At 54.6% G+C, this 23078-nt stretch overlaps 4 protein-coding genes across 4 annotated transcripts; 2 read left to right on the top strand and 2 right to left on the bottom strand.

Moving 5' to 3' along the window:
• The first annotated feature begins 1568 nt into the window (after positions 1 to 1568).
• Positions 1569 to 3440, top strand: Psca (prostate stem cell antigen). The gene is made up of 3 exons (XM_005354609.1): positions 1569 to 1620; positions 2767 to 2874; positions 3226 to 3440. The coding sequence occupies exons 1-3, from the start codon at positions 1569 to 1571 to the stop codon at positions 3438 to 3440; spliced, it is 375 nt and encodes a 124-aa protein (XP_005354666.1).
• A 4622-nt stretch (positions 3441 to 8062) lies between these two features.
• Them6 (thioesterase superfamily member 6) lies at positions 8063 to 11212 on the top strand. The gene is made up of 2 exons (XM_005354508.3): positions 8063 to 8679; positions 10311 to 11212. Exons 1-2 carry the CDS (start codon positions 8167 to 8169, stop codon positions 10422 to 10424), a joined length of 627 nt encoding a protein of 208 aa, XP_005354565.1. The 5' UTR covers positions 8063 to 8166; the 3' UTR covers positions 10425 to 11212.
• Positions 11213 to 13149: 1937 nt separating this feature from the next.
• On the bottom strand, positions 13150 to 14260 carry Slurp1 (secreted LY6/PLAUR domain containing 1). Its single transcript, XM_005354507.1, has 3 exons — positions 14203 to 14260; positions 13731 to 13850; positions 13150 to 13304 (listed from the first exon to the last, which is right to left on the bottom strand). Exons 1-3 carry the CDS (start codon positions 14258 to 14260, stop codon positions 13150 to 13152), a joined length of 333 nt encoding a protein of 110 aa, XP_005354564.1.
• A 5564-nt stretch (positions 14261 to 19824) lies between these two features.
• LOC101988638 (ly6/PLAUR domain-containing protein 2) lies at positions 19825 to 22022 on the bottom strand. Its single transcript, XM_005354505.2, has 3 exons — positions 21965 to 22022; positions 20460 to 20579; positions 19825 to 20030 (listed from the first exon to the last, which is right to left on the bottom strand). The coding sequence occupies exons 1-3, from the start codon at positions 22020 to 22022 to the stop codon at positions 19825 to 19827; spliced, it is 384 nt and encodes a 127-aa protein (XP_005354562.1).
• Between the last annotated feature and the right edge of the window lie 1056 nt (positions 22023 to 23078).

Here is a 23078-nt window from a genome sequence, read left to right as displayed (position 1 = left end):
GGCCTGTGGCAGGAGAGGATGTTCCAAGAGGAAGTTCTAGGTGGGCAGAGAGCAGGAAAGCATCTGGGGGAGGGTACCCTCACCCTGTGTGACCTTGAGCAGGGTCTTGCCTCTTTCTGAGACGTAGGCTCTTTAGTACCGAAGGAGAGAGTTTCCAGAGAAAAGAGGCCAGCCCAGGAGTGCTAGAGAGTCGGGCAGGGGAGATCACAGAGGGCCTGGGGGTTGCAAGTAGAGCCCATGGGCCAATCTGTGGTTGCTGCCTGGTCCTGGCATTGCTGGGGCATGGTGTGGTTCCTTGAGGCTAGAGGGGGAATACTTAACACCTTAAATGCCAGGCTGTTCTCAAGGAACGTTTAGAGTGAAGGAGTAGTCGGAGATCTATCAGCAGGAGCAAGAGAACACCAGAGACCACTGTCCCTGGCTGTGGGCAAATGAATGGTAGCCATGGTAGGTAGCATTTCTACGCCTTGGCATCTAACCAGAACAGCAGTGTGCCCAGCAAGGTTACCAGGACAGCCTGGCAGAAGGATGGCGAATGTAGGTGAGTCTCAGGTCAAGACAAACAACAGAGACTGTGGATCACCCCAAAGCCAACAGCAGTAGGAAGCAATGGACCTGGACCCCTGGATCTAAAGGAAACTGACCAGAGAGCTGGCTGGGGAAGGCTGACCCACAAGATCTGTGGCCTCTACAAAAGCGAGACAGCCACTACAACCCAGCAGGGAGTTGAACAGGGAGAGACGGCCTGACCTCTGTCCCTCCCTGCTTTGTAAGCTGGATGTCTTCCAGACCACAGAGCAATTGCGTGCAAGGTGGGTCTGGGGACAACAGAACATATCAAGTGGTGGCCCGGAAGCTGTGTTTCCTGACTCTCTTGTAGCTAAAGTTCCAAGTTGGGGGATAAACAAGGTCCTGAAGATAGATACCTTAGTCCAGGGCCTGGCACACGCCAACGCTCTGGGACATGCTCTTATAGCTGTCCAAACTCCTCACTGGCTCTTAGGTCACCTACCCAAGAAAGGCAAGCCCAGAAGAGCCCCTATTCAGTGACACCTTCTAGCAGCCAGTCATCATAGTGAACTGCTATTATGTCTGTTGCCCTTCCACCCAGGCCTGTTTTCTCAGGGGTGCATGGACCCCAAAAAGGCAAGACAGCTTTGGTGCTGAGCCTTGGGGTCCCACGGATGCACCTTTGTCCTTGACCAAATGACTCGGGGGAGTAGAGAACCTCAAGAAAGGAATGTTCCAGAACTGGCCTCTTTCCCCAAGAAGGGCAGGCTCGGTGTGGGTGTCTTAGGACTTCTAGCCCTTGTCCTGTGGGTGGCTGAGAAAGGGCTTCTAGCAGAAACAGCGGCCCCACCCTGGATAGGCTGTGCCCTCCAGCACCAGAAAGAACGACAAAGGCAGTGGGAGGGGTGGTGTGTGAGATCACATTGGAATGGGCAGGTCCCTGGGCTTTCACTGGCTCCAGAGAGCCTGTCACTGTTGACTTGAGCTGCAGAGCCTCCCTTACCAACTGCAGCCATATAAAGCCTTTGGAGGCAAACTCCCAGCTGCCCACAGCAACCATGAAGGCTCTCTTTTTTGTCCTGTTGGTCACCTACTTGGCCCTGCAGCCAGGTAAGCTATGGGCAGTCATGGGGCAGGGCTAGGAAAGGAGTGAAGAAAAACCGTCGGAGGGGCTGATGGATGACGAGACGGGAAGAGGAGAGAGAAGAGCAGGGTGGCCAGAGCAGCTTTGCTGTGTGGTCTCTCACTCTTGTCCCATGAGAGGCAGCTGTGAGGAACAGAAGGGCTCCCAGAAAGGCCACCGAGGGACAGATGTACAGGACTAGGAGTCCTTAGTCAGGAGGGCCCAGGGGCCAAAAGTCTCAAGCTGGGAAGTGCCACAGAGGCAAGGGAGGGAAGAATGGAGAAGGAAAAGGTACTTAAGATGTCTTGAGAGGGGGACTCAAGAGTCCATCCTTGGCTACTTGCCTCCAGGGTGAGAGCCCACTTGGATGGGCAGTCTGTGATGGTCTAGCATGCTGGGCCCTCCCATCAAGTGACCCCAGGAAGGCCACTATACTCTCAAAGCCTCAGCTTCCTTTTCCAGGAAGGAAAAAAACTGTTCTTAAGGCCACTGGAGACCTAAGCAGGATGAAGTTTGTAGCCACTCAAGTCAGGTGTTCAGCACCTGTTCCTACAGGTGTGACTCAAACCCCAGCTTTGCCATTTTTCGAAGAGAAAAGACAACCAACACACCCTGACATTGGTGTCATTTGCCCCAGACACAGACCAGGATAGGTCAGGGGCCCTACCATCGCTGCATAGCATTGCGGAGGTCTGAGGAGGGGCTGAGAGGCAAGCTGGGCTTAGGGAACAAAGACAGGTGGACCTTAGTGGCTAATAGCAGGAGGGCGTTAAGGAAGTGTCTCTCTGCACCTGCCTCTAGCCTAGTGCCCCGGTGGGGCTTTTTCCAGGTGTGACCAGTCACTGGTGCCTTTCCCCCCTCTCAGGAATCTCAGGCATTTGATAAAGCTTTAAATTCCCGAATAGCAGCCACAGCACAGACTGTGGGTTTTGGATGACCAAGGGGAGGTAGTCTGGCAGAGCCCTCTGTGAAGAGTGTCGGAAGTCTTTGGGCTTCTGCCTCTTCGTGTTAGCCGTCTGGAGGGGACCGATCTGTGTCTCTCCATTCTGTGTGGGGACGGGAGTCTCTGGTAAGACTCTCCAGAGGGGCGGCTGGCCAGCCTCTGAGCCTCAAGCCTCCTGCTTCACCCACAGGTGCCGCCCTGCAGTGCTACTCCTGCACCGCGCAGGTGAGCAACACTGACTGCCTGAACGTGCAGAACTGCAGCCAGAGCGAGAACAGCTGCTGGACATCACGCGTCCGTGAGTCCCTCGCTACCCAACATGGCTCTCACTGCCTGCCACCCTGCTGCCCAGACATTCTGCTAGCCGTCTTTTTCAGCCTCCTTCCCCTCTCCGGCTGAGCAACAAAGAATCTAGACCTTGGGCTTTGCCACAGTTCTTCCTCTGTCCATCTGCCCACCTGTCCATGTATCTGCACACCCCTGCTCAGCTCATCCCCCCTCCCTTCCCTCCCCCTCCTCCTCCCCACAATCGCTCATTCAGTAAACATTGCTGGTGCCTGGTGGAGTGGGTCTAGAGCTGTAGCATGCTCAGGAAGGGGCCCTGAGACAGGGGCAGGGAGGTGAATATCACGGCACTGTGTCTTCCCAGGGGCCATTGGACTTGTGACAGTTATCAGTAAGGGCTGCAGCTCAAACTGTATGGACGACACGGAGAACTACTACGTGGGCAAGAAGAACATCACGTGCTGCTACTCCGACCTGTGCAACGTCAGTGGGGCCCACGCCCTGAAGCCAGCCGCCACCACCCTGGGGCTGCTCACTGTGCTCTGCGGCCTGTGGCTGTGGGGCTCCAGCCATCTATAGGCTCTCGGGGGGGGGGGCACTACAGCCTCTACTAGACAGGGATACCCCGCCACCACTCCTAACATCCACACAGGGCTGGCCTTCGCCCTGCCCCTCCTGGAGCTCCCTCGTCTCTGCGGCTTCTGCTTCTACAGCTGTCACCTTGCCCACCCCTCCCCGCCCCCACCAGCACCACGTCCCACCAGTTCTGCTCGGGTACTTCTGCTGCAGGACTCCCTCACCGCCCCCACTCTCCGGGAGCTGAGCCGATCTTTACAGCAGCACTTGGGAAGGGCCCGGTGAAGCCTGAAATGAGCTAGATGGGGCAGAAAAGAAGCTGGGAGGTGGGTGTGAGGGACTGGGTGTCCGGTGGGGGGACCTGCCCTATGTTTATAGAGCCCCAGAACACAGTAGGCCTGTAATAAATACCTGTTGGGTGTAAGTCTGAGAGAGCTTCTGTCCTTAAGCAGCCTATGATGAGCCTGGCTTCCATCTGGGTAATGTCTATCAAGGGTCATGACCATATCACCGACTTTAGGGGTTAAAGGCCTGGTCTTGGTAGAAACACATATGTGGTAGCACTTGGCAGGAGGTAGGACTGCATATGTCAGGACACTAGCCCTTGCTGTACAGACTCCAGCACATAGTCAAGCTTCTCAGAGCCCTGTGTGTTCCTCTACTACCCTCCCAGTGGAAGGAAGCCCTGGGTTTTCATGGATAAGAGGAACCCCTAGGAAGGAGAGCTCCCTCTAGCCTCAGCAAATCTGCTATGCCAAACTTTGTTCTAGTCGGGCATGGTGGCCCCCACTTTAATCCCAGAGCTCGAGATACAGAGGCAGGCAAATCTCTGGCCCCCACTTTAATCCCAGAGCTCGAGATACAGAGGCAGGCAAATCTCTGTGCCTCTGAGGCCAGCTCAGTCTACATAGTAGTTCTAGGCCAGCCAGGGCTACATAGCAAGACCCTGTCTCGAAACAAACAAACACACCTTTGTTCTTAGAGTTGCGTGCTTCTGGCACGTAGGAAATACAAGCACAAGAGTCTCGGAGCAGGCAGCCAGTTGCCCCCACCCCACACCACGCAGGAGTGTGTCCAGCCCACACTCCCGAGTTCCTTCTGCTGAGTCTGTGTCCATGCCATTAAAAGCCTGGGGTGGGGGCTGTCTACAGGAGGACATGCCCATCCCTCCCACTCCTGGGAAAACCCTTCTGAAGGAAGCCTGTCTTATTCCTGGGAATTGCCTGGACCCTGGGTGGGGATCTGCATGGGGAACCTGTTTCTACAGCTTATGCCCCCCCAACCATGCCAGAGAGGCAGTGTTGAGATAACATGAGAAAGTCAAGGAAGTGTCTGTCACTCAGCACCTCCCTCCACCTAGCGCCCAGCGGGGCTTTTTCCAGGTGTGACCAGTCACTGAGGCCTCACATCCCTCGCTCAGGGATCATGGGCATTTAACAAAGCTTTAAATTCCTGAACAGTGAGTAATAGCACAGACTGTGGGCTTTGGGTACCCACACAGGGGACATAGAAGATCAGTGAAGGGCTCAGATGTGTACTGAGGTGGGTGTCCGAACTTGAGTCTCAGTGTTCAGTGTTGGTAGTGGGAGCCCAGGGGCCAGTGGGACAGGGGTTGTTCTGAGGGTGAGTCTGGCCAGGGCTTCGAAGCTGATGCCCTCAGCCTCTGGTTATGACCTCAAGTAGGAGACATTCCTCTCACCCGGGGAAAGTCCAGGCTCTGGGAGGCCCTGTGTTTTCAGGAGGACACTGAAGAACTGGAGGTCTTTCAGCAGGATCTCACATCTACTAGGAACGTGGTGCAGGACCTTGGGCCAACAGCTACCACAGGGGGTGGTACGCAGGGTGGTACTTCTGGCAGCATTTTCTTGGGAGCCAACCTTCTGGTTGAGGCTTGCTGTCTTCCCTGGAGGCAGTGGAGGACAAGGCACAGATTGCAGGACCCGGCATAGTTCTATCCACTCAGCAGTTATGGGGCGTCTGCTTGGTCCTGAAGGCTGTTCCTAGCACACCACATCTGGCTGTTACATAGGCTTGGCTGGATTCTCCTCAGCACATCTGGATACCCTAAAACCAACCCATGGCATGGGGCCTGCTGGTCGACAGACCCATAAATAAGAGAAATAGGGAAGTATTTGTTCCCTGCACACAGAGCTGGCTCATGCAGGATGACCATCCTCGCTGGGTAGACTCAGCCCACCAGGGACCACACATCAGCTGCCCCTTAGCCTAGTCTTTTTCTCCCTGTGGTTGGTGGCCACAAGGTTCTGTAGGCCAAGAGTGCCCAGGGGCAGAGAGACAATGGGCCTTCATACCCTACCCTGGAGACTTCTTTGCAATGAAATATTAGAGTTAGGGTAAGGGAAGCAAAAGGCAGAAGGTGCCCTGAGGAATAGAGGGCACCCCTGGGTGCCAAGACCAAACCAATGACCTGGCATGGGACTCTAACTCCCTCATAGTTGCCACCAGTGTAGCACCACTCACCTAGCAGGGCCCAGTCGGGGAAAGATTGGGTGGGACCAGAGTTTCGCAGGGGCGAGGTGTAGGGCAAAGTTATCCTGCTTCCCCCGCCCCCCCCCCAGCCCTACTGCCTAGTGCCTGGTATTTCCCCCTGGCAGCCAAAATGGATTGCCAATCTGTCTCTGGAGGTAACGTCGGGCTCTAGGGCAAACAAGAATCTTTGAAGAGCCAAAAATCCCTAAGAGAAGGTTCTGTACTCAGCACCTGATGTGGGAGTGATTTCAAGCACCCTTATTTGCCTAGTGCTGGCAGAGAAAGGGGGCATATTGAGCAACCCTGTAGACACCAAGGTCTGTTAAGGTGAACAGGCCCTCCTCCAGTGTTCAGCCGTGAGACAGACATGCATCACTTATACGTGAAACTATAGCGAGGTGTGCTCAGATCCCTTCAGGAGGACCCTGGCAATGTGGTCTAGGCTAGGGTAGGGGAGAGAAAATGGAAGCAGAGCAAACAGAGGCTCAAAACCTAGCAAGGTGACAGGAGCAGAGGAGGCCCCGAAGATGGGTGCTCATTCACCTCTTTCCCTGTGGCAGAGGCCTGGCTAACCGGGGTGGGTCTCTTTCCTGAAGGCATGAGACATGATGGACAGAGTACACAGAAGGCCCGTGCTCTGAGCGATGGACTCAAAGAGCATTGCTTAGTCTCTTCCTCCTTAGAGTCTGTCCCTGCCCCAGCCAGAGTGCAGACCAGGACAAGGTAAGTATTTCAAGCAGAAGTAACGTGTGGGAAAGGATCGTCTTCTGGTGGTTTGGAGCTACCCTGATTGGCAGTGAGTTCCTTGCCTCTTGGAGTATCCAAGAAGACCCCAGGCACCCACTGTGCCATGGCTCCTGGAAGAAAAACTGGAAAAGAATTCTGCTCTGGACGGAGACCACAGCAGACCCACGCAGCCCAGTCTGAGACAGTCGGAGTAACGCTGCCCAGTGGATCTGGCACTCCACCAGTCCACCCATCCTTGGGCTCCCTGTAGTCATTTGCACACAGGATTATCGAAGTCCAGGAGAGCGGGCCGGACCTCAAAATCTTCCCCTACTCTGAAGGAAAGGGACTGACATTTCACAAACCATAACTGGCACCTTTAGCTTAGTACATCATGCCAGTCCTTTCCAGGCCCCTACTTCTCTATCTTGGATGTTATTTGCATTAAAAGGGGTAAAGAGATGCACGCCTTTAATCCCAGCACTCGGGAGGCAGAGGCAGGCGGATCTCTGTGAGTTTGAGACCAGCCTGGTCTACAAGAGCTAGTTCCAGGACAGGCTCCAAAACCACAGAGAAACCCTGTCTCGAAACCCCCCCCCCAAAAAATAAATAAATAAATAAATAAAAAAAAAAAATAAAAGGGTAAAGAGGAGGCTGGAGAGATGGCTCAGAGGTTAAGAGCATTGCCTGCTCTTCCAAAGGTCCTGAGTTCAATTCCCAGCAACCACATGGTGGCTCACAACCATCTGTAATGGGGTCTGGTGCCCTCTTCTGGCCTGCAGGCATACACACAGACAGAATATTGTATACATAATAAATAAGTAAATATTTTTTAAAGGGGGTAAAGAGGGAATTATTGGGGGTGCACTTAGGATGATCAAGATTTTTGGTGGACACGGCCCGAGTGCTGGGGACAAATAGTGTGGCTGCAGACTGGGACTGAAAGGCACTCAAGAGATGGGGTCTAATTCTCTCTAAACCAGAGCGAATGCCCCAGGGGCCTTGCGGAAGGGGGGGATGCCTGGACAGGCTTGTGGATCACGAGCAGCCTCGTAGAAGCAGCATCTTTAGCGATGCCTTGTCCGTTTGCCTTACAAAGTTCCTCAGCTGCTCCAGGGAAGTTCTGGAAATCTTTGGCTAAGCTCATCTGAGCGACTGGATTGCGGGAGGGAGAGCAGGCTTCCCTGTAGTTCCTGCACCTGCAGCTCCGAGCGTGGCGGCGAGGTGGCGCTGTACTGCTCCGCGCGTCCAGCTGCGCCCCGCCCCGGGAAAACCGAAAGCGGCTCTGGCGGAGGACGCGGAACACACCACCAAGAGCGCGCGCCGGGTGGATATGACCGAGCGTGCGCGCGACTCCAGCCGTAGGCGCTGATGCCTCCGGAGCGCCTCCCCCTCCAACCGCTGGAAGAGGTGGTGCGCTCCAAGCGGTTCCCGGAGCTCCCAAGCTCCCGGGCAGGCCCACTGCAGGCACCTGGTTACAGGGGTTCCTGGGTACCAGGTGCCCACTGCCAAGATGCTGGGGCTGCTGGTGGCATTCTTAGCCCTGGCTCTTGCCTTCTTCGCGCTGCTGGACGGCTGGTACCTGGTGCGCGTGCCGTGTGCGGTTTTGCGCGCACGCCTGCTGCAGCCGCGCGTCCGCGACTTGCTGGCCGAGCAGCGGTACCCCGGCCGGGTACTGCCATCAGATCTGGACCTGCTCCTGCACATGAACAATGCGCGCTACCTGCGCGAAGCCGACGTGGCACGTGCCGCGCACCTGACCCGCTGCGGTGTGTTGGGGGCGCTGCGCGACCTCGGCGGGCACACGGTGCTGGCCGCCTCGTGCGCGCGCTATCGTCGCTCGCTGCGCCTGTTTGAGCCATTCGAGGTGCGCACTCGCCTGCTAGGCTGGGACGACCGCGCCTTCTACGTGGAGGCGCGCTTTGTCAGCCTTCGCGACAGCTTCTTGTGCGCCTTGCTGCGCTCCCGGCAGCACGTGCTGGGCACCACGCCGGATCGCGTAGTACAGCACTTGTGCAAGCGCAGGGTGAGCAGCCCCACCCCGATGCCCCAGCCCTGTGCAACTCCGAGCCCCCTCCCACGAGGAAGACCTCTTTGAAGTTCTGGGACTGGTCTTGTATAGGAACACTTTTGCACTTTTCCTCTGGGTCCACACTGGTGCACCCCTTGGAGTGCTCACCATCTATGAATTAAGACTACAGTCAGGCGTAGCCAGTTTTGAACCTGCCCCCCCCCCCGCAGGGTTTCTCCTCTCTTCCTCTCTTCCAGAACTGAGATGCCCAGCCCACGTCTCTTGGAGTCTGAGTTCTAGTTCTGTGTTATCTAGAGTGCTGAGTCACCCTCTCTAGTCTCTGACAGGTGCCTCTTTTTGAGCATGGGATAAAAATATGGTCAGTTAGAGGCAGTTGCTGGGAATTCCAGTGGACCTGAGACCCTCCTTTATACAACTTGCAGCTGAGTATCCTGGGTTTGGTTTGACCTCGGGAGACCACAAGCCTTGTGTCTTTCCAAGGTTTGATGGGGAAGAGTCCTATACCTCCTGGGACCCAAAGCCCTTCCCCAGGGCCCAGTCCTCCAGCATGGTGGCAAGAGCCAGCTCCTTCAGTATGGCAACTGTGACCCTGGAGACAACCAGGGTAGTGATGGTTGCCAAGGCAGGCTCCTGAAAGGTGCCAGGGCATGCCCCACCCTATTTGTACCCTCTCAGGCCTTACATCAGTGCTTAGGAGCTATATCTGCCGGGGAACACTCAGAGAGATGGTGGGCAGTTTGCCCAGTCTGTTCAGTGACTGCTGGTAGACAAGGCGCCCTGGCTTCCTCCTGTCTTTGTTGAGTCATGAACTCCTAGGGGGCTGGTTGGTACAATTCGTGCGAGGGGTGAGGGGACTGGAGGTGCAGTCACAGTTAGCGGTGACAGTGTGGAGGAGGCTCAACCAATGCAGGCAGGCATCCCAGCTCAGCTGGAGGCCTGGGGTTGCCTGGGAGTTTCCCTGGTTACAGGACTGTATCTTGGGTCGGGTTGGGTCCCAGGGAGAGGCAGATGTGGTTCAAGACAGGCTGAGGCTAAGGTGGGGCTAGTCTGCGGGCCACAGGCTAGGAAGGGGTAGCCCCGACTATAGATCCAGAGCAGAGTGTACCCAGGCTGTGGGCCAGCAGTTCCCACCTGCTGTGTGGCACTTACCATGAGAGGTAGGAACCTCTGCTCAGCTTCTCCCCTCAGCCCTCAGCACCCAACTGCAAGGACTCACGGGAAGCAGCCTTGTCTGGCACTCCTGGAGGAGTGTGCCTACCTATGCCCTGCCCCTCATCCTGCTTTTCCCCCAGGTAGCTGGTAGCTTGTCAACCAGCCAGCTTCACAGGCTTCTGCCTGGCTCTGGAGACAAGCCTCAAGCATGGCCCTGCTGATGAGGCCTGGCCAAAGAGCATGGGATAGAAAGAACTAGGAAGGAGAAAATAGGTTAGAGGAAATTTGGGAGGTACTGGGCAGGTGTCATAACGGGGCGTGGTTCCTGCAGAGTCACAGGATGGAACATGAAATAATCAGAGGTCCAGAGGCAGGAGGGCAGCAGCCTGATTGGCTGTCCCCCTGTTGTGCCTTTCTTTCAACACACAGCAGCAGTTGGCTCTCTGGAGACTTAGCTTCCTGTCCCCCTCCAGGTGGAGCCCCCTGAGCTGCCAGAAGACTTGAAGCACTGGATCGCCTACAATGAGACCAGCAGCCAGCTGCTCCGTGCTGAGAGTGGCCTCAGCGACACCAAAAAGGACCAGTGACTGCCACACCTGCGCCCCTCCCTGCCCTGCCTGTCAGCCAGTCCATTCCATAGAATGGGCCGCCTGGGTTGCACTCCTAGCCGGAGTGGCCTTGGACAAGCCTGGCTCCTTTTAACCCGCTTGACTCAACTCCTCTGTGTTTAACTCCTCTTGGGCAGCTGTTGGGGTGGACATTGTTGTCCTGGCCCAGATCTGCCTCCTGGGTCCCTATAGCCTGACTGTTCTAGTGTGCCCAGATGAGCAGGCTCCTGGAGCAGAAGGGCCAGCACAGAGCCCAAAGTCAGGGATGCTTGTAATCAGGCAGGCCAGGGTAGTCCAGGGTGTGGCTGGGGCCTGCAGCTTACTCAGGGACAGTGGACCCTCTGGAGGGTCACCTTATAGCAGGGAAGATAGGCCAGGACCAGCCCGAGGGCCCCTTAGAACTCAGAAGGGCAAGTGGAAGCAGATTCTTGGCTATGATTCTGATGATACCCACAACTCTAAGAGGATGTATCCTGTCTAGCCAGGTCACCGGGGCCAGGAGCCCTGGTGTATGTGAGGGGTCCCATGACTATGCTGAGTACCTGCCCTGTCAGCTCAGGGGAGGGGGCAGCTGCTTGGAGCTAGGCACTGCCTCCTTGCTACCTCTCTGGGAACCATACCTGGAGCCAGAGCCAAGAGCTTCAGTGATGCCAGGACCCTCACCCGCACCCCCTACCCACCCCCATGCTACTATGCTTGCCTTAGTGCTATCAAGGGGAAGCTGCAATCTGTTTTATTTAAAGAAAGCACAAGATTAAAATGTTTAAAAGGCATGTATAGTGTGTGTGGGGTTCTTATTTCTGCAGCCTTGCCACCCCTGCACAGACCTACCTGCTCCCTCTTCTGGAGGAACACGGGTGGCATAGGGTGCCTCTGAACGTCGGGCTGAGCCTGATGAGTCATGGGATTGAGGCCAAGAGTGAGCAGGCTAGAACCCCAGCTGGCCTTCCTACCCCGAGCCCCTCCTTGTCTATCCCCAGCCTGTGAATATTGCAACCCCAGTTACGTGTACCCGGCCCAACTTAGAGTCCCAGGAAGTCAGGAGGAAAGTAGGGTGCAGGCTGCACTGCGTTCTTCATGCCCTTTGTGGGTAGGACGAGTAGGATCCTCAGGACTTAGAGAAGTATTTTATGGGGGCGGGGTGGGGGAGGTCTTTGCTCTACCCTGCACAGTCCGGAGGCATGAGGGCCTGGAAAGGAGTGGGTTAATTTTAAATGGGCACTCAGTGGTAGGGAGGGGTGGAGAGGTTGTGTCAGTAATCTGCAGCTGGGAAGACCTGTCCTGCACCTCTGCCTTCTACACTTCCCGCCCTGAGCCCTGAGCCTGCCCTGAACCCGTAGGCACGTGGGTGGCTACACATCACCTTGATTTCAGGGGCTTTGAAGAAGGCTTTTGCCCTTAGTGGCGTTAGAGGGCAGGAGATGTGCAGAGAAGAAAGGGCCAAGTGTAATCTGGAGGTAGGGATCCTTGGGTGAATTATGGCGACAGGCCCACGGGGACTTCAGGTGGGAAGTGCTCCAGTAGGAGCAAGGTGGGGCTCGTGTGTCTCTGTCTCCAGGGCTGGAGGGGGCACATAGCCTGGATGTGGGGTTTCCTGCTTAATGACCTAGATGTGTAGTCTTGCATCGGGGTATGTTCATAGTTGGGTAGCTTCAAGGTCAACCATGAGGCAAGGACTTTTGCAGGTCTCTGTTGTCATTGGGGACCAGGTAAATGAACCGAGCTTGTGGCTCAGGGAGCTGGCGCCTCAGATGCTAACCCACAGCTTTCCTGCCTCCCCATGGACTCAGGACCAGAATTAGGCTTGACTAGGTTCTCTCATTCCCACCTCTGCATCTGTGAAGAGGGCTGAGGCAGTACCCCAGTTACTCCACTAGTGGGTGACATCTGCCCAGTCACCACAGTGCGCGGATATCCCTGGCTTCTGGCCTCCAAATCAAGAGCTCAAGAGGCTTTCTGAGATTAAGCTGTGGCGCAGGGGAATTGCCCCATAGGGGCACTGCAGGTATGGAGTTGGCCATAGAAATGGTGTTAGCTGGTGATTCAGCGGGGCAGGTTGGCAGCAGAGAATGTCAGTTCTCTTCTGCCCTGGCAGTCTGTTGAACTGCCTGCTACCTTCTTCCTTCCAGTCCTGGTTGCCAATGGGACTCCAGGGCCATGGCTACCAAGCTGGGAGAATCCAGGGAGTACTCAGCGATGCAGCGTTAGTACCTGAGTCATCCAGGCCCCACAGCTGCCACATGCCTCACAGATGGCAGAACACGGTGGAAGGGACAGCCAGAGGCTACACTGGTGAGGGGAAGCAGCGCCACAAGACCAGAGCTCTTGGGTACTAGGGACTGAGATGGGCTTAGTGTGCAGAAAGGGTGACCCAGGAGGCCTTTCTCCCCCTAGGTCTGTGTCTCTTCATCCGAGATATGAAAAAAAAAAAAAGTCCTGCATGAGAATGAAAGTCAGGGGCCCGGAACATTTCAAAATACAGCCTGTCTTCGCTGCAGGCCAACTCTTTGGATTCCCAGTGCCCAGCAAGGACAGATGCCCCTTTATCCTCGGCTTATTTTATTTTCCACAATTTTGGGGGACAGAGTGAGCGACCTGAGGCCCCGTGAGCTCTGCTCACAGAGCCGTGCAGGCAGAGATGACTGCAGTAGCACCGGGCCCTGCCAGGAGAACAGATACAAGAGGAACAAGGCTGCCTGTGTGGCTAGAGGCCTGGAACCAAGCCTGCCTCCCCTGAATTGCAGAGGTCACGGAAGCAGCAGAAGACAGGGTGAGCAACCCCGATACCATCAGGGTCGGTGGCCAGGCAGGAACTGGAGCAGGAGCGGGTCACCATAGGACTGTGGTTGAAGGGGAACTCTGCAGGATGGGCAGACACCAGCACATGAAGCCACCACAGCTTCCGTCGCACTCTGTGAACCCTTCCGTATCGTCCTGCTTCTCAAACCCCTCCTGCAACCCGCATCCCAGATCTGCTCAACCCCCAGCTGTGGCATATTACCAGCAGCCTCTGTGGAGCATATACACATCTGAGTGGGGCTCTAGCCCAAGGCACAGTAGCAAACCCTGTCAGAGCCATCCCCACTCCCCTTATCCCCACGCTACTGTCTCAGTGCGGGTACGTAAGGGGCTGTCCCTCTAAGTACACGCATGCGCACACACATCATTCTACCCCTCTGCCTCCTAGGTGGAGCAGAACAATGGTGGATGAGAGAAGCATGGTGGGGAGGTAAACCTGACCCCAGGTGAACCCCCCCACCAACCCTTGCCTGAACCCAGCCTTACCCCCGTCCACTGTCTCCAGTATGGTCTTACAGGCTGTGTCTTCCAGCTTGCACTGAGCAATATTCTTGCAGGAGTTAATGGCTGTGGGCTGCTCACAGGTGTAGCACTTGAAGGCTTCACCTGTCAAGGGTTGGGGGTGGGCACAGTCTCACCACCTAGCTCCAGGAGCCCATACTGGAGCCAGGTAGATGTGGATGAATGTGACCTCCTGAGATTCTTCAAGGCCCAGATGACTGACTGACAGACTCAAACACCGCGTCCACCATCTAAGTCTGTCTCCCTCCCTGGAGAACAGGCCATGGCCATGACGCCTGTCCCAGGGCAAAGTTGAGATCTAACACTCAGGAGGCTCATGAAGGGTCCAGAGGATGCCTTGGCCATAAAGCCTCCCAGCACCTCTCTCATTAGGAGATGGGGGTAAACTGAGGCCCACAGCCGACTCTCCATGCTAGCCGCACTCTCAGCCACTCACCAGAGCCCACGCTCCAGGCTACCAAGAGCAGCAGCCTTGTGGCCCAGTGAAAGGCCATTCTTCAGTGCTCGGGAGCTGGGAACCCTGGCTGGCCTCGTGTTTGAGGATTTATACTCAGCCTCCGGCTTTGGCTCCTGGGTGTTGTCAGGGCCGGCGTGACTCAATAGGGTGGCACAGGGCTAGGGATATGGGTGGTGGATGGGAGCCATCATCACTTACCACCCTGGGGTGGGGTACCTCTATGGACTTCTTGGGAGCCCCTGTCTGGGAGCCCTGGCCCTACTTCTGCTGGCAAACCTCCAGCACTCGACACCCTGCCCTGTTGTCCTGGGCTTGGCTCAATTGGCCCTCTGTTGAGCCTCTTGCCTCAACTATGTCTGAGTGAACCCAATAGGCCAGATAGCCCCAGTCCTGAGGACCCCTGTGCAAGGCTGCCTCAGGTCTGCCTGATCCAGAAAGCCTCACAGAAGCTGTAGCCCCATCTACCTAGTTGGTACTCAAGACTGATCTGCTGTGTACTCACAAAGTAGGGGCTGAGCCAGTGTGGAAAGCAGGGAGTGGCTGGTGAGGTCTGAGTGGATATGAGGCATTAGACTAACCACAACGGCCAGACCCCTGGCCATTAATGAATGACTTTGACCAAGCTTGAGCTTCTTGCCTTCAGTCCTGGCAACAGGACTCCTCCTCCTCCCGCTACCCTCTCCCGAACTGACATCCTCTCCCCACTTTCTATATCTTTTCCTGTCACATCATGGGCACACTGACTCATGCCACCTAGGCCTTCATCCTCCATATCCCTCCCCAGTTGAGGTCTCTGCCTTTTCTCTGTTCTCCAAGGTTCTAATGTGTGCCCATGTGGGTGGATAGGAGGTAGGCTGATGAAGGAAGGAAAAGATGGTGAAAAGACAGGTAGATTGGTGGGTGGAGGATGGGTGGAGGATGGGTGATGGATGGACAAGTAGATGGATGAATGCACGATGAATGGATGACATGGATGGATGGATGGATGGATGGATGGATGGATGGATGGACAGACAGACGGATAGATGGACGGATGGGTGGATGAGTGGGTGGGTGAGTGGATGGACAGACGAATGGATGGATGGATGGATGGATGGATGGATGGATGGATGGATGGATGGGTGAATGGGTGGATGGGTGTGGGGGGTGGGGGTAGATGGATGGATGGATAGGTGGATGGGTGGATGGATGGGTAGATGGGTGGATGGGTAGATGGGTGCATGAATGGATAATACTTATCCTAAAATAGGTGATGGGTGACTACATAGGTAGGCTGACAGCCTACATGTGTTCCTCTGTCAGGGGCTGGTGAGTGGGCCAACTGTTACAGACTGTCACAGCAGAGTTAGAACCTGACCTTGTGACAGAATGGGAAATCGAGAAGGAGCTCTGGGCCAGGCTCCTTGAGATTTTCTTTTGGCCTTTCAGGTCTTCCTATGTGTAGCCTTGGGGTGACCCCCTTGTCCTTTCAGACCTTGGTTTCCCTTGGTTTCCCTGGGTTTCTGGGGAAGAAGTGACCTGGCACTGTAGGGTGAGGCTATCATACAAGGTTTGCATGAAAGTAAAGAGAAGGCGTGGCTTGCAGAGGGAAGGGCTGTAGTTCCTACCAGTTAAATAGTGGGGCTGCTCATCCCTGGGGCTCTGTCCACAGACCACACCTAGAGGCTGGGAGAAGAGCCAGGGAATGTCTGGTTCTGAAGCCTGGGAGACTGAGCCTAGAGCTGGCCTGCTGGGTGACCCAGGCCTGCTCACCAGGCACCCACTCTGGTCTCCCCCTCTTTCATCTGTAAATTGGGCAGATGAGCATCTGCTCTACCGTGCTTAGCAAAAGTGGGTCTTTATGGCCCTGGAAGGCCCCTTGTACCACAGTGCAGGTAAATGCAGAGCCCAGGGCTGGGGAGACAGCTGATGAGCAGTGCAGGCTTGTGAACTGAGGACAGGACATACTGCCATGACGCTGACCCAAGGCTGCCTGAAGGGCTTGCTTGTCGTGGCTTTGGGATGGAGGGCTGACATCACAGGTCAGTGATGGCAGGGAAGTTGCTGGGTGGAACAGCAAGCAGAAGGGGGCACATAGCATTTTTGTGGGTGACCATGCTTCTCCTCTAGCCCCACTCCCCCAGTGGTAGGGTTGGGAAGGCAGCATTGTGTCTGGGTTGACACTGCTGGGCAGGGCAGAATTTATGTCCTTGTTTCGTAGCTTCTTTGTGTGAGTCCACACCCTCACCACTGGTCCCGGGTGTAGAACCCGGAGACCAGGTTTGAGCCCAGCACAGGATAATGTGTGACTTAGAACGCTGGCTCACCCTTCCCAGCCTGGGACAGAGCTTCTCCATGGACCTGAATGCTACAGATGCTGTGATGTGGCCCCGGGCCAGTCATTTCTCTGAGCCATTCTAATCTTTAAATTGGAATGATGACGGTCCTAGCCCTTGGGGTTGCTGGGATGCTGAAATGAGGGAATGTGTGTAAAACCTGCCTAGGCCAACCAGGACTGCCTGCAGAAACCAACAGAGGCTCTGACAAGATTCCTCAAAATTATCTCTCTTGCACCTACCCTGACAGGGACCCCTAGGTCCCTCTCCAGGTCTTTCCAGGCACTGAGTCAATCCCCAGCTTTTATGCAAGCTGGAACCATGGCCTGTGCCTGTTCTTTCCAATTCAGCTGGCCACTGTCTAGTCCTAGCTGTCTGCCAGATCACCCTGTCTGTTTCTGGGAGTCTGGCTCCTCCTCCTTGGCCATACCCTCTGTCTTCCACGGAAAGGTGCTGGCTAAAATGCAAATCACACCACTTGCTACTCTTCTTAGAAACTTCTGGATTTCTGCTGCCTTCAGGACAGAGTGCTCCACCCCTTGGTACGTGATGCTTGCCCTTCCTGCCTCTTGCTGGAGTATGGGCGTTGCACGTGGAGGAACAATGGATGGATGGATGGATGTACGTGATGCTTGCCCTTCCTGCCTCTTGCTGGAGTATGGGCGTTGCACGTGGAGGAACAGTTTTCCATTGCTCTAAGTCCCTTCTCACTCCCAGCCCAGACCTGTTGAGAGCATTTGCTGGAGGAGGAAAGGAGGGATGGAAAGAGGATGAATGGATGGATGTATAATAGAATAGATGGATGGTACGAGAAGATAGATGGATGAGTGGAAGATGAATAAAATGGTAGGTAGATAGATGGAATGGTGGGTGGATGGGTAAATGAATGGATAATTAAAAAGACAGGATGGGTGGGTGGATGGTGGACAGATGGTAGGTAAGATGGATGGGATGGGCAAGTGGATGAATAGATTAAAGAATGGGTAGCCACCAGGTACAGTGGTACTTAGAAAATGGAGGCAGGAGACTCAAGAGTTCAAGGTCATCTTGAGCTCCAAAATGAGTTTTTGAAACCATTCTGGCCTGAATGAAACTTTGTTTCAAAAAATGGATTTGGAGATGAAATGATGATTAGGTGAAAGGCTGGAGAATGGATGGGTGTATGGATGAGAAGATGATGGTTAGATGACAGGAGAGATGGGTGGAAGGATTTGTTGTGGTTAAGTGTATGGATAGGTGGGTATATAAGATGATGGGTGAATGTGTAAAATAAAGGATGAATACACAGATAGGATCATGGTTGAATGAGAAACTATAAGATGTATGGAAATCAATCAATAATAGAACAAATGGATGGGAGAATGGATGGATGGGGCGATAGAGGGACGAGAGGATGGATGGATGAGTGGTGGGGTTTGTGGACAGTTGAAGTCCGAGGTGTGTTATTTCTTCCAAGGAGATCTAGGATAGTGCCATCTGTATCCCTGCCTAGACTCGGACTGGCCTCTCCCCAAGGTACACATGGTTTTTCTTGTAGCCTTTTGCAGAACTCAGTTGTCACAGGCCTGGAAACCCCAGGGATGAAGAGCTCACCTCCTTTCAGGACCACCCCTACTCCCCGAAAGCCCTCTGTCTCTGATCATGTTGCTGGGGAACTTAAGTGTGGCTCCCTGCTCAGGGCAAGAGCAAGGCTGGGGATGTAAACAGGTGGTCTGTTTCCTTCTGATTTTAAGGCCAGAGGGATGGTGTTGTGGCATGTGCTGGAGCTATCAGGCTCCAGGAAAGGGTTGAAACTTACCGTACTACTAGCCCTAGGTTGGTGTGGGCCACTGGACACCCAAAACATTTTTCCCTTCTCTGCCTAGAGCTGAATCTTCTTCCAGCTAAAGTCAGAGCCCATCAGGCCAAACTCTGCCATATCTGCTTCCTATCAGCTGTTAAACTTTCTGGATCTCCACAGTGTTCAGGCCCTTGACCAGGATGGGGACCTGCTGAAGCCCCTCACTTCTGACCAGTGAAGTAGAGAGGGGACTGACTGACAGACTTGGATTTAGCTGGTCCAAAGACAGGGACAAGTCTCTGGAAGAGAGACTCACAGTTAATGAGGTTGAGGTCAAAGAACATTATGGGTTCCACATGACCTATACCTGGGCAAAAGTGGTCAACTGAACCACTTTCAGGGCAATACACTGGGTGCTGTCCTGGGTCAGCGTTAAAACTCACCCTAGTTTTAGAAAGATCCCTGTTTATAAACAGGGACTTAATCTGTGGTCATAGACTGAGCCTTGCTTTCTGTCTATAAACTGAGCCCTGCTCTCTGGTCATAGCCACGATCTCTCATCACAGATGGGCTGTGTCCTCAGTCTCTGTGGTGGTCTGTAGGGTGCCTGTACATTTGTGAAGACTCATGGTAAGCAAGAAAAGTCAAACGAGAAAGTGTCATGTGATGACAGGATCACGTCCCTTACCCCCCGTTGACAATGTCAGAATCACCCAGATGTTTTGCTAGCAAAATAATTGTAGATTTTCGTTATCCACAGTCTAGAAGTCTCTACTCCTCTTTTTCTTTCAGAGGCCTCCAGTCAAAAAGCCATGATGCTTGGGATTGGTTGTACCCCAAGACTTATGGTGGGTCTCACTAGACTGTCAGAGCCCTGACCCTGGGAACTGGCCCAGGACTGAAGAGCTCCCCATGAGACAAGGGTGGGGACCCCCAAGTCACAAGAGCAGAGAGCCTCTTCTCCAGGTACGGAGTATCTTCAATGGCACTTGGTCAGGGGACCCTAGCCTGTGACCAGAGCTACCCTTGGAGGTTATGACCAAGAGGAAGATCCTTGGGTCTGGGGTCAAAGATTGGGGCAATGGTTAGCTGAGCCCTAGAGCAGGGAAGGTAAGGGAGGAGATGCCTGTGAGGGCCAACAGAGCCATCTGCAGGTCAGGGAGGAGAGAGGGGGGCTCCAGCGGGAGAAGAGGAGTCTTGCTGATGAGCTTCTCTATCCCAGCCTCTGCCCACTTGTCAAGCTCCCCTCAGGCCCTAAGACCTAGAAGATATCAATCACCTGATCTGCATGGGTGCTCCAAGCCTGGTGACTGTCTTTGCTTACGATTTTAAACTTTAGGATACAGGAGAGAATAACAGGGATGGAGATGGAGTCAGACGTAGGAAGGCAGATCAGTACCCAGAAAGGAGACTCAAGAGGCTGATGTGATTGGCCATTGTACTTCTTCAAGGCATCAGGGAACGGGGCTGCCAGGGATAAGGGGGTAGAGCCAGATAGCCGTGGTTTTACAGAAGGAGTTCCAGGAGAAAGGTAAGTGCCAGGGCAAGGACCGGGCCACCGGGACTGTACAGGGTGGGTGCTCCATCCACATTGCATAGATCGGAATTGCAGCAGGACACTGGCCGGGTTAGGCCAATGCCATCCACGTCTGAGGGTTCACACTTGCTGGCACAGGACTTGGTCACCGTGGAGTCCCCCAAGAAAGGGAACACTGTAGGATGCAAAAAGTGTCAACCAGACTAGTCAGTCCTGTACTGCCTCTGTGCCCCAAGCCCAGCGGTCACCTGCTCTAGGCTCACCCACCCTACTGGCCTAGATTCCCCTTTCATCAGGACCACTGAGTGCCTGGGACATACAAAGGGCACCTGTGGCAGCTTGCACTGGTCTGTAGGGTGATTTCTATGTAACACAGAATGTAAAACCCAAGCCGCAAGCCAGCCAGCCCTTCCCACGGGCTTCCAACCAACAGCAAGTGCCTCCCATCACAAGGGGAGAAGGGAAAAGAGGGAGGCCTGATGGCTGGGACAGAAAGTCTTCTAGTGGAAATGGTGGAATGGTGAGATCCCAGCTGGCCAAGATGGCTGGTCTGGAGGGACTGTGGCGTTGGACCCCAGTTCTGTCTCATCCGGAACCTACTGACCAATCTCCCGGGAGTAGAGCGTGGTCTTGCACATGTTTTCGTTGATGTGGCAGGTGGTGATGGTGACACAGTTGGACGCACTCACAGGATCCTGACAGGTATAGCACTTCAAGGCCATAGCTGAGAGAGAGGCGACAGGAGGACAGTGAACAGGCCTCGCTATTCCAAAACTCCAGAAACCGCCTGCGGGTAATGCCCAGCTCTGCCACGGAGGCTTAGTATAAGGAGACCAGGGCACTAGCCAGGGGCCAACTGCCTGCTAACCAAGCTCAGGGATGATACCATGACCATTGAACTAGGGTCTTACAGAAAACACTTACAGAATGTGCCTTGGAACAGTGGGCTCAGTTTGGAGCCAGAATGAGGACAGCTACTTTGAAATGATCACACACACACACACACACACACACACACACACACACACACACAGCCACAGGCCAGGCCAGTTTTATGCAGACATTTTTCTTTTTCTTTTTTTTTCTGAGACAGGGTTTCTCTGTAGCTTTGGAGCCTGTCCTGGAACTCCCTTTGTAGACGAGGCTTGCCTCGAACTCACAGAGATCCGCCTACCTCTGCCTCCCGAGTGCTGGGATTAAAGGCGTGCGCCACCACCGCCCAGCTTATGCAGACATTTTTAAGGCAGCTGCCATTCCACTTTCTCATCACTAACTGTCCTGCTAAAGGGCCGCCTGTCCTGGGCTCGGGCAAGCAGATCCTTGGAGCACTGTGTGGAAGCTGCACCTAGAAGCTCATAGGTGCCAGCTTGGCAAAGGTGCCCCCCTGACTGGGGGGGGTGCAGTTCTAGAGCCTGGCTGGAAGGTACTACACATTGTTTGCCAACATCCCAGCCCCAATCCCGGGGGCCCCAGTATGCTTGACTGTCTCCAACTGGTCCAAGCAATCCAGATTTGTAGGAAAGTTATCTCCCCTCTCACCCAGTGACCTGGTAGGGCTTCTGCCCCTGGCCAATTCAATCTCTGGAGATGCGGGACCGCCTGGATTTAATCCACACCACGGAGCACCTAACTAGTTGAGTGCCAGCATTCTATAGACATCTTGTGTTCTCTTAAACCCTGAGTCCAGTGGTCACTCCATCTCTGGATATTTCTGGGTCCGCTTTCCCCCTCTACATCTCTGTTGTAGCCAGACTCCCAGACAATCTGTCCCAGTGTTCCAGGTCTCCCCTCTCCTCCACTCATGGTTACCCCATCTCTGGATATTTCTGGATCCACTTTCCCCCTCTACATGACCAGAGTGCCTGACAGTCTGCCCCAATGTCCCAGATTTCCCCTGTCCTCCATCTCAAAGACTTTCCCTAGAAAACATGCTAATATCCTGTGGCTCCCAGCTGGTACCTCGGACTTTGCCACTGGCTTCTGCCCACCTGATCTGTCCAGCTCTGCCTTCTTCTCTAATACCCACCCCATTAGGTACCCTCTCTGAGGACGGTCCCAGGAAGCACAAAACCTGCCACCCCACGCTCCCCCATGCTCCCCCATGCTCACCAAGCTCCCCGCAGGTGGCCAATACCAGTACCAACAGCACCATCCAGGTCCCCGTCATGGTCCCAGTGCCCAGTGCTCTCTGAGGCCTGCCAGGTGGGGTTGCTCGAAGGCCTATAGTGGTGGTCTGACCGGTTGGCAAACCAGATTAGAAGGGGATCAGATTTCTGCAGGGCCTGCCCTGCCTCCTCACCAACACCCCATTCTGCAGGGCACTCCTTACACTCCTTCCTCACCCCCCCCCCTGCTGCCCCAAGACGGTTCTTTCAGCTCCACCACCCAAAGTAGTCATTCTATCCCTCCCTGGCCCCAGGGCTGCTTTCCTCTCCCATAGGGTGCCCTTCCCCACCACCCCTGGAGACTCCTACCCAAGGGAATCATCCAGATTCCTCCTTCTGGGACAGGTTAGGGGGCTCCAGTCTGCACAGAATGGGGCAGTGGGGTTTGGGCTCTCCTGCCCACTTCCTGCTATCTTAAAGACCCTTTACCTTGTGGCCAGCTACTGTCTGCAGAGCAGAGCAATGGCCTGGATGCCCTCCTTTCCGAGATGAACTGAGCCTTCCTGGCTCCTCTGAAGTAGTCAGAAGGTGGGGGTGCTGCATTGCCACTGACAACAAATCTAGAGTTTGCTCAAAGGCCTAAGGAACAAAGGCAGAACTTGCTTGACCACCAGGAAGGTTTATGACAGAAGGGTGAGATGGGGAGGTCCAGGGTTACTTTAGGGGCCACTATTCCATGTTGTCTGGAAGGCCATCCACTCTGTGCACCTTGATCTCACATGGCCCACGGGCTGATCTAAGGCAGGACTTCCATGGGCCCATATACGTCCCTCTAGCTCCCTCCACTGAGGGTCGAGGTGTTGGGGCAGTGGTTCTCAACCTGGGGCTAACCACCCCTTTGGCAAACCTCTCTCTAAAAATGCTTACATTACGAGTTGTGATAATAGCAAATTTACAGAATGAAGTAGCAATGAAAATAATTTTATGGTTGGGGGTCACCACAACATGAGGAACTATATTAAAGGGTCACAGCATTAGGAAGGCTGAGAACCACTGGGTTGGAGGAAAGGAAGTCCTCTCTCTCTCTCTCTCTCTCTCTCTCTCTCTCTCTCTCTCTC

This window comes from Microtus ochrogaster, chromosome 15, assembly GCF_000317375.1.
Source record: "Microtus ochrogaster isolate Prairie Vole_2 chromosome 15, MicOch1.0, whole genome shotgun sequence".
NCBI lineage: Eukaryota > Metazoa > Chordata > Mammalia > Rodentia > Cricetidae > Microtus > Microtus ochrogaster.
This window is presented reverse-complemented; position numbering and strand designations above follow the sequence as displayed.

Bases quoted from the DNA above. Each gene is read 5' to 3' on its own strand.
- Psca (XM_005354609.1), top strand. From the start codon at position 1,569: ATGAAGGCTCTCTTTTTTGTCCTGTTGGTCACCTACTTGGCCCTGCAG. The intron at 1,621-2,766 runs GTAAGCTATGGG...CTTCACCCACAG, and splicing joins CTACTTGGCCCTGCAGCCAG to GTGCCGCCCTGCAGTGCTAC. The intron at 2,875-3,225 runs GTGAGTCCCTCG...GTGTCTTCCCAG, and splicing joins CTGCTGGACATCACGCGTCC to GGGCCATTGGACTTGTGACA.
- Them6 (XM_005354508.3), top strand. From the start codon at position 8,167: ATGCTGGGGCTGCTGGTGGCATTCTTAGCCCTGGCTCTTGCCTTCTTC. The intron at 8,680-10,310 runs GTGAGCAGCCCC...GTCCCCCTCCAG, and splicing joins AGCACTTGTGCAAGCGCAGG to GTGGAGCCCCCTGAGCTGCC.
- Slurp1 (XM_005354507.1), bottom strand. From the start codon at position 14,260: ATGGCCTTTCACTGGGCCACAAGGCTGCTGCTCTTGGTAGCCTGGAGC. The intron at 13,851-14,202 runs GTGAGTGGCTGA...AACCCTTGACAG, and splicing joins AGCCTGGAGCGTGGGCTCTG to GTGAAGCCTTCAAGTGCTAC. The intron at 13,305-13,730 runs GTAAGGCTGGGT...CCCATCCTGCAG, and splicing joins ACTGGAGACAGTGGACGGGG to AGTTCCCCTTCAACCACAGT.
- LOC101988638 (XM_005354505.2), bottom strand. From the start codon at position 22,022: ATGACGGGGACCTGGATGGTGCTGTTGGTACTGGTATTGGCCACCTGC. The intron at 20,580-21,964 runs GTGAGCATGGGG...CCTCTCTCTCAG, and splicing joins GGCCACCTGCGGGGAGCTTG to CTATGGCCTTGAAGTGCTAT. The intron at 20,031-20,459 runs GTCAGTAGGTTC...TGCATCCTACAG, and splicing joins GCTCTACTCCCGGGAGATTG to TGTTCCCTTTCTTGGGGGAC.